Here is an 11,535-nt window from a genome sequence, read left to right as displayed (position 1 = left end):
TTTTAACAATTTTATTAAAAATGTAGATTCTTACCTCATTACATGCACCATACAATTTTCAGGTGGATCAAAGTTTTAGCTATTAAAAATTGAAATAATAGCCAATAAAATTACTGGAATAAAATAAATGAATAGTTACATAATTTTAGAAAGCTAGAGGCCAACTCATGTTTAATATTACCACTGTAGTAATAAAAAATTAGAATCTCAAATGAAGTGTCACTTCAGTGGTACAGAAGGCTCCCTGCAATGTTAAACTGATGTTTTAGAAGAGGAATCCAGATCATTATGAGTGAGAGCCATGTTTAGAGAAAATATATGTTACCAAATTGAAAAACTGAATGTGGAAAAAAGTTTATGGCTCCTGGCTACTCCGTTACGGAAAACTATGGCATCTCCCACAATAAGGGAATCAGCTGTTTAAATCTTTCACACCTTAAGTAAACTAATGAGTTGCTGGGTTTCTTCACATTAAGTACAACACTGGAGATAAAACTGAAAGTCTCATAATTATTAAAGTTAATATATTTTATTGGAAATGTATCTTCTTAGTGATTGTTGTCTTGACTTTAATTGAAGTAGAGATAGAAAGCTGAACAGAAATTTGGCTACTATGATTCTTCCGTGCTAATAATACAAAATATAATTTTTAAAAAATCATATTAGTCTTTGCCTAAATATAAATATAAAAAAGCTTTATTTATTCACCAGCAAAGAGTGATACCAAAAAACAGACAAAAGAAATAGCCTCTTAAAATTTTATTTTTGTCAGCAGAGCTGACGATTTTCTGTGAAGTCTTTTGGTTTATTATTATAATAAGCATTCCCCGCTTGAAAAGTCCACCCAAAATATCTCAATCCTTGAGGTAAAGAACTTTAACTATAAAAGAAATCCTGATATTTTTAAAGAAAAAAATTCTTAAAATTCCTTTAAGCTTGATAAATAGAAATAATATCTTCTTGTTCTACTCTGGTGAACAGAAATGTACTTTATACAGCAGAATATCCAGTCACTTATTGGCAAACTGAAGGTGAGAACTATTCATTTACACACTGCTCAAACACCGTGCAATACTGCCGTGTTCATATAGACTTTTTTTTAAAACAGTTACCAACACTCTTCTGGCAAAGACAAGGTTTCGAAATGGCAAAAGCAACAGAAGTTTTAGATCTCAAAGCTCCAGAGGGGAATTAATCTGAGTCTTCATCATCAAGATAGTCCTCGGCATTGCTTAACGTTCGAACTGCATCTAAAAGGAACAGGGAAAAAGCAAAACAGAGGAATTACAAATAGCTTGGGTTTTGTTTTCACTTTCAAAGCTCCTGACAATTCAACAAACTGGAATTTTCCCTCAGACCTGGGGCCTGTAGTTTCCCTGAGCACCTTTTTCTACTTTTGCTTTCCAGCCTAACTGATCAGTTTCTGCTGCCAGAGGCTGACAAATAAATTTGTCTGCATGCGACTCAGATGTGCAGGGAAGTAAAGCACATGGTGCTGATGAGTGCCCCTCACGCCAGATATGACCAGCCACGTGCACCACAACCCTCGTGGAACACAGCAGAAGCCTGTCCGCTCTGACAACTGTGCTTCCAGCCTCCTCTCCCAATGACAAGTGCACAGATGGCTTCAGTCAGTCGACCTGAAGGCAAGGTCCCTGGGTAGAAAGACGACTAGTGAGGGGGGAGAAAGGAAAAGAAGAATGAAAACACACAAGCTACAGTTTCATTTTCAAAAACACTGATAAACGAAGTATACTCAGAAGCCAAAGAAACTGAAATAAAAAATAAATAAAAGTCTTAAAATAGAAAAAGCTAGACCTCAGCAAATGTTAAGTCAACCCTGCCCAAGGTTCAAAAGGAAGATGTCTGCTCTTTAACTGTTCACCTGTCCAGTCAACTTCAAACTGCCTAGTCAAATTCCTGTAGCCACAGGTTACACGAGGTGTAACTTGTCAAGGGGAACACTGAAATACAAGTAGAACCACATTGTTAGAGCTCAATTCATGTGTTGTAACACCCATATCACTGTCTCTAAATCCATGCTCTTTGGAGACAGGACTGATTCCAAGTCTTGTGCAGAAACTATAAAAGGCGTACCTGAAACCTCTTATACTGTAAAACAAGGATCCTATCAAAGATAGCGTCATTTCAGAAGGGCTCAGGATCCAACCAGAAGAGGCCTCCACTAGCCACAGATAGGCTATCAGTACGGAAATTAACTACACTGGATTAAAACACAGAAAATATTTCCACACACACACCAAAGAGAACTCATCGGTCCTCTTTGGAAAATAATAGGAACCAGTATGATATTTTGAAAACTCTTAAATAAAGGGCAAAAATCAAGCCTTTATTCTGCCCCTGCTATACAGACTATTCCTCTGAGTAACCATCTGACAAGGCAAGGGGGAAATTTTTCATTATAGAATGTTCCAAATACTAACTGAGAAAGGAGTGACAAAATTAGACTATCACTATTTTGCAGCCATGAATGAAATAATGAATCTAGACAATGATCATCAATGGATGCTAACATCACAGGGCGAGTGACAGATATTACGTGATGGAAGAACACAACTTTCTTTACGAAGTATTCTTCCCTCTATCCCTAAGATAGGTAGATAAATAAAATCTGAATCCAGTCAAGCCTCTAGAGTAACACTGATTGACAAACATATCAAGAACAGAGGAACATAGCATCACCATGGGAATGTACACATGCCATGTCTAGACTGGGAAATTCAGGTAAATTGGCTCAGTTTCTTTTGCAAGTAAATTGCAAGGTTAAACAAAGAAGAAGAAGAGGAGAAGGAACGGAAATATTAATTGGAAAAAAAAAACAAGAGACATATCTATCAATTTGGATCCTACTTAAACAAACCATAAATAAATTGATAGATAAACAAGTAAGCAATGAATAAGCAAACAAACATGGAAGAGAAATGGCAAATTTGCACCATCACAAGACTCTTGATGATATAAAGGGCTTATTATTAATTTGAGGTAGGTTAATGATATTGTAGCTTTTTTTTAAGAATCTTTGTGGGTTTAGGAAAATTATTATTGAGAAAAAAGAAGGGACAAGGGAGAGTCAATACATGGGAGGAAGAAACCGATTCATCTTATACGAGAGAGAAGGAAAAGCAGAAGAACACGTAGATGTGAGCAGAACAGAGGCACACTTCAGTGATTTCACACCAGCTTCCAAACTGCTAGACGTCTCCAGGTTGACTATGCTCTTCTCCATTCTCCTTAAGAGGAGTTCTGGAGACCTGGAAGGGAGGAATTTTGTTCTATCCCACACATACTCATGAACTTCAGGACTGGCCATGAACTTGGTAAAAGTTTTTTTAAAAAGCAAAAGGCAGAAAGACAAACAGCAAAGCTCCTCTCCTTTCCACTCTGCTAGACAATCCTGTGTTTTGCGACACTGGAGGTATTCTTTGTCCTTCAACGGTAACTGCAGCTCTTCACTTTAATCTCATTTCTCCTGTTAGCAAGAGAAAAATGACTTGCCATGGTGCAAACTCTGACCGAATGGAAAGCAAGAGACAGCCAGGAAAATAAACTCCTTCTCCTTCCTTCCTTTCATGGACTGCTCTGAGGCACAGCTTCTCTGGAAACTTCTCATATGGCCCAGAGGTAAGTGATGAGCTGAACCTTCATAGCATGTCTTGAGGGCATGACTATTGTGGTAATGCATCTCCTAGCACTGCCTCCCAGCCTCCCCCAACTCACTTCCATTGTTTTCTCAATCTCACTGCCCTGGATTTACAAGTCCCAAATCAAGCACCAGAACTTAAGACAGATGGACAGACAAATAAATGGTGGAAGGACAAACACAGTAACATGGATGAATCTCACAGACAAGTTACATGAAAGAAGCTAGACACCCAAAAGCACATACTGTTTGATTTCATTTATGTCAAGTTTGAAAACAGGCAAAATTAATCTACTGAGAGAAGCAGAGGATACTGAGGGAGGCTTCTGGGGTGTGGGAAGTGTCCTCTGTCTTGACCTGGGTTGTGGTTAATTGTGTAAGCACAGTTTAAAAAAAATTTATCAAGCTGTAGACTTAGGATTTATGTCCTTTACTTAATATAAATTATACTCCAGTTTTTAAAAACTGGAAAACACATTTAAAGGCTCAATCCCCAAGTATGACCTGACTCCATCCCTATATCCTAAAGTTACCCTTCAAGGTAACTGTAACATGTAAATTACTTTGTCCCTACAAGAAACTCAAGATGTGCTTTCAAAAGTGGACAACAATATCAGAATGTACTCTTTCTAGTTTAGCATTCATGCTGGCAATTAGCTCTATGGCCCAATATTCACATTCCAACTAGGATCAAAATACAAATTAAAAAAAAATTTTTTACTGGATGATTGGGGGAATGAAATAAGGAAAAAAAAAGAGAAAAAGGTAACATGAAAATTGAAATATGAAAATGCGTTTCTTGGCTCTTTGTGCCAGGCCCCAAGATTACCTCATTAATGAATTCAGTACAGTACACATTTAGGAAGGTAGACTACAGACATTTGGAGGGAACGGAGAAAAAGACCACCCACATCTCAGCCGTTTTCTACAAAGACTGTGGAAAAGTAAGGAGAAAAAGAGAAAAGTTTGCCACCTGCCTCTTCCAGCTCCAGTTATTCATGTGGAGGCTTCTGGGTGTCGCTCCCTGGAGTGTGAGCAGGTGTGATACTTTCCTTGCCTATCACAAGCCAACTCACAGTGTACATGAGGGTCTGATAATGTTTAGCTCACAGGAAACCTCACTCCTACTCAGTCAAGACATTTTGGAGGCACCCAAGTAGCAACGGGAAGTCAGCGGCAGAGAAAGGAAGTGAGGCCACAGTCCTACTCCTGACCCAACCGAGGTCCACCTCAAGTAAGAGAATCCTCCCACATGGTTACGAATACGGCTTCTCAGTCCAAGTGTAGCTGAGAGCACCACTCAGCTGGCAAACACTTTCCCACTCACCCTATATTCATCTATGCATTAGTAATTACTTTAAAGAAAGAGTGGCTCTGTCAGCGAACATTCATGGCTTAAATAGTTAAGAAATCCTAGACCGCTTAATAGTTTTCATTACACCAGAACAGAAGTTAAGTAAGAATCTGGAACAAACACTTATCTGAAATAAAGGACAAAAGGGACACTGGGTTTGCGAGGAGGACTATGATGGGAATTTGATGACAGGTAAGGAGGATGATTCTGTGAAGCTCCCTGGACAGAGCTTCCCTGAAGACAGGGGGACTGTTTGCTGTTTTTGATTGACAGAAGCAGGAAACTAGGGGACTGACTGTGTTTTGTGGCTTCTGATAGATACGGAATGTGGGACAGCATAATATTGCCTCTTCTCATAAATCAAAGGATACCTGAGGGAGAAATAAGTTTTCCAAGGGTTGAAAAATGAATGAGAATTCAATTGAAATGATAAAAACAGAAATTAGTATCTCATTACCCAAGTTTGACAACTCTGAAAATGATAATACCCTAAGGATAAAATGAAAACACATGCACTTAGCCTCTATAATGGAAGTTGCTAAAAAGCTGTTTTAGTGATTCTCCACCAACATGGATCAGTCTAAACTTGAGACTTCAAGGCAATACTGAAAAAGCCCGGAATGATGAGTAGCAATGCAAAGACCTGCAAAAAGGTGAGTCCTCCTCATACCAGTTCCTTTGTAGAAAATGGTAGTAAGCATGTATCCATTACAGGCTTATCCTTCAAAGTGGTATTAAAGTGCCAAACATGAGATGATAAAGTAGAGTAAGGCTTGAGAAATGAGAAAAAAGAGATTTAATGTTCCCTCCAACCAAATCACCTTCTACCTTTCTTTCTTCCTACCCCTCTGGGTTTCTCACGGGATGGGAGGCTGATGATGAATGAAAAGGGGACAAAGGAGAGGTGGATGGAAAGAGGAGTTCAAAGCACATTTTCCCAGTCCCAGCACTCCTTTCAGGAATCACCATATCAGAATGAATCTGGGGGAACACATTCAACAAGCTAAGTACTAAGAAGTCAAATTAACAGCCAGTCTCTGAATAGTAATCATGAATGATGCAAATGCATTTAACACCTTTTCTTTCCCTTGACACCTTTTCAAAACCACCAAATTTCACTTGTACAGAGTCATATGTGAACTTTTCAAACCTATTTTCCCATGTCAATAGGTATTATCTCTAAAAATGTACACTTTATCTTTAAAAACCACCCTAGAAGGTAAATAGATACCAGTATGTTTACAAAGTCTAGAATAACTTTGATAACAGTTTACTGATACCCTCATTTAAAACAGAAACAAAGTATAATCAGAAAGCTGTTGAGGGCTTAATTTTAAGAATATTTAGAGACAACCACTCACAAAAACATATTTGAAGTGAGGATATGGAAACAATGGCTCTCTGATAAGGACAGTAATGGAAAATAAGGTAATAAGAACTTGATTGCAAGGAACAAAAGAAACACACTAATCATAGCAAAAAATCGATGCCTCTTCAAATTCATTTGCATAAAGATATTCTTCCATGTTGGAGGTTCCGATTCAGGCTAAAGATATAAAATCTAACTTCAGAATCACCCAAAGAGTTTACCAAGAAAAAGTATTCTCCAATATTAAATGAATGTATCTTAGTCATGATGGCACCAGGAGGAAAAAGGATTAAAACTAAGTACCTGTTCCCTGTTTCTTTTTCAGGAGAGATGCACAGGCAGCATTCGTAGCCATGTCCAGGGCCAGTTTCTTCTCGTTGTTTCTTAAGTCTGTTCTAGCACCTTCCCCAACACAAGAAAAGTTAATTTGGCGTTTTGAAGACTCTATAGTAGCAGTCAATGCTCTTTTTGGTTTACTTTCACTTTCTTTTCTTCCCATTTTATTGAGATATAATTGGCAAACAGCACTGTATAAATTTAAGGTATACGGCATAATGATCTGACTTAAAAACATCATAAAATGATTATGACAATGTTTAGTGAACATTCATCATTCCATATAGATACAAAATTAAAAGAACAGAAAAAATGTTTTCCTTGTGATGCAAACTCTTAGGACTTACTCTCTAAACAGCTTTCTTATACCACAAACAGCAGTGTTAATTACACAGCTGCCAATTCTCTTTCCATCAAAACTAATCGCTTTTGGCAAAACCAGAGAACCATTCTGGCCTTTAAGTAATAAGCTCTTTCCAAACAGTAAAGCTTTCTCAGCAATAGCATATTTGGCATCTTTCACCAGGGAGCTTGTTGCTGCACCTGTGATAATCAAACACAATTAAAACATAGCCTTTCAAGTCCCTGTAGAATTGCACATGCACTTTCCAATGAGGAGTGTACTGACCCTGTGGTAAAACCCTCAATCAGTTAGACTCAGTGTGCCTTGGCATGAGTTTTTTGGAGATTAAATTCAATTTACCCTTTGCCTCTTCTGTTCAAGAAGGTCTCTAGAAAAGATCATGTGAGTTGAGCTTGAGGGAATTAATACTTTGTGTCTTATGTATATTCTCATGCATATTAACAGAACAGTAACACTAAAATCTAGAAGCAATCCATTGTTCCCATAGCCCACCTTCTACTCACTTTTTCCCCCTTTACTGTGATATAAATTACATCAGGATTCATGAATACGTTCTCACTGTCAAAGATTCAAAACTACAAAAGTATGCTGAACAAAAGCTTACGTCTCATTTCAGCCCTCAGCTAACCCTTTCTGTCCCCATCTTCCACCTTCCCCAGAGGCGACGACTCCCAACAAGCGGGCATCAGCTCCCATCTCCCTCACGTGCACGAATGCATTCAGACACACGTGGACATGTACACGAAGTCATACTACAAGCAGTGGTCTGTAATCTGATTTTTTTTGCCAATGGTATTTTTCTTTTTCTTTTAATTGAGGTACAGGTGATGTACAATATTACATAAGTTTGAGGTGTATACAACACAGTGGTTCATAATTTTTAAATGTTACAATCCACTAATAGTTGTTTTAAAATATTGGCTATATTGCCTGGGTTGTACCATATATCCTTGTAGTACTTTATTTATTTGTTTGTTTGTTTATTTATTTATTTACTTACTTACTTACTTATTTATTATTTTATTCTATTTTTTTTTAATGGAGGGACTGGGGATTGAACCCAGGACCTTACTGAGCTATACCCACCCTCACTGTATAAAATTTTTTTTAATGGAGGTACTGGGGATAGAACCCAGGACCTCATGCATGCTAAGCATGCACCTTACCACTGAGCTATTACCCTCCCTCAATTTTATAAATCGTAGTTTGCCCCTCTTAATCCTCTACCCCTATCTTGCCCCTCCCCTTTCCCCTCTCCCCATTGGTAACCACTAGTTTTGATTTTTTTTTAACTTAACAATATATAATGGTATTCATTCTTTAGCAGTACATATACTTAGAAGTCAATCTATTTAAACATTTTTAAGTATTCCACTCTGTGGACATTCCAAATTTTATTTAATCCCTCCTCCATTGAGGGGCACTTAGTTCCTAATTTTCATTATCACAAACAATAGTGCCATGAACATCCTTGAACAACATCTTTGTTTATATGTATTTCTAAAGGGTGGTTTCCTAGAAGTGGTACCAAAATGTAAGGCTATGTATATTTTCACTCTACTAGCTACTGTCAGATTGCCTTCCAAGAAGGCTTACGAATTTACTTTCTGCCACAGTGTAATAGAGTGCCATTTTCTCTGCAACCACATCCTCTTCAACAAAAAATAGATGTCCTAAGACTCAAAGGCAAAAATCTTGAGTCAAAAATAGTATGTTTAATTGGGAATACAGTGATCGTGTGTGAAAATCTCCTGTGAGCAGATGTAGATCTATCTACAGCTGGGGTTATATGGAAAACCTCATTCTCTCATTGTGCTACAGGTCAAAGATCCTGAGGGTTCATAGCTCTGTGACTAATCATACTTTACTTTAAATTACACTTGAGAACTCATATATATGCTTTCTGTCAGAATGGGAAATGTTCAAAGACAAGACACTAGAGAAGGAATGCAACCATTTCCTAAACCCAAATTCCTAATGTATCCCTCCCCGACTTTTCCACTTTGGTGACCATAAGTTTGTTTTCTATGTCTGTGAGTCTGTTTCCATTTTGTAAATAAGTTCCTTTGTATTATATATTTTTTTAGGTTCCACATATAAGTGATAGCATGTGTTAGTTGTCTTTCTCTGACTCACTACACTTAGTATGATAATCTCTAGCTCCATCCATGTCGCCGCATTTGCTTCTTGTTTTTTTCACTAAGTCTTCAAGATCTGGCGATTGTTTTACACTTGGAGCACACCTCAGTTCAGACGGGCGTTATTTCAGAGCCTCAGCAGCACACGGGGTCAGTGGCTGCCGTATAGACAGCACAGCTCGTGGCACACCTTTGGAGGCACCATAGTAATCCTCAGGGTGTCTGATCTTTTATCTCTGGAGTTTATATATCAACATACTTTAAACCAAAAATATTTCTTCTCATATGTTCCACACATTGCTCCGAGGATCCCTAACCGCAGCGCATCCATATGACATGCAGCTTGGGTGCCTCAAGCATCTGATACAAAGCCTTCTAGTCCAGGGTGCAGTATAGGGTGATATCCCCCAGCCCTCTGTAAGGGTTAACTAGTATTTGTGGGACAAGTAGATGGATAGATAGGGAATCCATAATTTCACTGTTTCTTCTGACGTGTAAAAACAGGGAATCAAGGTATCTTCCCATTCTCTGTACATCTAACATCTGCTCTGCTCAAAGCAGGAGATTGCAGCCACTGCATTTGTTCTTACCTATCAAGACTTTACTGTGAGAACAGTGGCCTCAGCAACTTTACCCATATGGCTTTCTTAGATCTCCTCTCTATATGTGTGTGCACAAATACAGACACACACACCCCTTTCTTCTAAGGCCCTTTAATCCTGCAGCAATATACCATAAATTCTTCCTAAAAGTAATACATGTAATTTTAAAGCTTATCAAGTTTTTAATTTAAAAATGTATACAAATCACCTCAATCATTTCATCATATCACAACAACTCTGTGATTCAGAGTAGAGACCTAAGTTCCAGTTTTAAAAACAGAAACCTATTATTTTCCCTACTATTTCAAATGGCATAGCTGGATGTAGCCTATTTTTCAGAGCAAGCACAGGCCAGATAAACTAGGCATACTTTACCTTTTGCCAGAAGCAACTGGACAATATCTGCATAACCCTTCCAGGCAGCAGCATGCAAAGCTGTGTCTCCCAACTTGTTCTACGGTGATAACAAGAGAATGTAGCATTTTAAAAATAGAGTGAATTGAAAATACGCATGAATTTAACTTTACTCTAACCTAAGTAAACCTACAATGAGAACACAGCTATAAAATCATACAAAATTCCAAAGAGGGGAAAGGAGACTCAAGAGATGAGAGATGAGTCATTTGAGGAGAGGGAATGGGATGAGCAAACAGAAGACTTGGCGGAGCACAAGCGGAAATGAAGATTCCTGCAGAGGGAGACTCCTGGGGGAAGCAAGCAGGTCTGTCCCTGCAGAAACCTAGCATGAGTTAGGAACTAGAGATCCCTGGAGACACGAGCAGGAATGAGAATGGGGGTGAAATCAACAGTACTGGGTGACAGTGTTTCTAATGAGTAATTAGAACCCCAGATCACCTTCCACTCTCCCTGCTGCCATGTGACCCAGTACAGATGGTAGAATTACCCTGTTGAGAAATTAACCAGATAGTTTCCAAGCTCATGGAACTCACAGCTACAAGAGAAGGTGGAATAAGGCCAAGAACTAAAAGCAGAGGTCTAGCTGAAAAACCTACAAATGGAGCAGTAAGACGCCTCTCCCGGTTACCTTCACCTACCCCACTGCCCCAGAGTGTCCAATCTAGCATCTACTCCCAGGGAGGATGCTGGAGAATATTTCTCTGGTAGAGCTGAACAGTCCCAGTGCAGGGGAGGAAAGGAATATTTATATTGGCAATGGAGTATAACCTAGCAAAACAGCCAGGACTTTAGCACTTCACCCTACAGAGAAGCCACCAAGCACACGGAGTTTCCAATCACACTCAAATATGAATGGACAGACAAAGACACTAGATATTTAAGGACAGCCTCTAGTATCTGAAGAAAGACCAAAACAAACAAAACCAATGGATCTCAGAGAAAAAAGATACAGTATAGTGAATAGCAAAAAAATGTTTAAAAAGTATATAACTAGACCACAACTTCTTTACCTAGTTATCTGTTGATGGACATTTAGTTTAGTTTCATGCCTTGGCTATTGTATATAGTGCTGCTATGAACATTGGGGTGCATGTATCTTTTTGCATTAGAGTTCCCTCCAGATACATCCCCAGGAGTGGGATTGCTGGACCATATGGTAAGTCCATTTTTAGTTTTTTGAGGGATTTCCATACTGTTTTCCATAATGTGGTATATTTATACAATGGAATACTACTCTGCCATAAAAAGAATAAAATAACGCCATTTGTAGCAACATGGATGGACCTAGAGATTG

At 38.5% G+C, this 11,535-nt stretch overlaps 1 protein-coding gene across 1 annotated transcript in view; it reads right to left on the bottom strand.

Annotated features, from left to right (window-relative positions):
- Positions 1-680: 680 nt before the first annotated feature.
- Positions 681-11,535, bottom strand: part of OSTF1 (osteoclast stimulating factor 1) — a 50,340-nt gene continuing 39,485 nt past the window's right edge. Inside the window, exons 8-10 of the mRNA XM_011000022.3 lie at positions 10,200-10,278; positions 6,688-6,786; positions 681-1,250 (exon numbers count right to left, since the gene is read on the bottom strand). Coding sequence (XP_010998324.1) covers positions 1,192-1,250; positions 6,688-6,786; positions 10,200-10,278 — 237 coding nt within the window. The 3' untranslated portion in view covers positions 681-1,191. The remainder of the gene's footprint in view (positions 1,251-6,687; positions 6,787-10,199; positions 10,279-11,535) is intronic.

The sequence above is a fragment of the Camelus dromedarius genome, chromosome 10 (assembly GCF_036321535.1).
Source record: "Camelus dromedarius isolate mCamDro1 chromosome 10, mCamDro1.pat, whole genome shotgun sequence".
NCBI classification, from domain to species: Eukaryota; Metazoa; Chordata; class Mammalia; order Artiodactyla; family Camelidae; genus Camelus; species Camelus dromedarius.
This window is presented reverse-complemented; position numbering and strand designations above follow the sequence as displayed.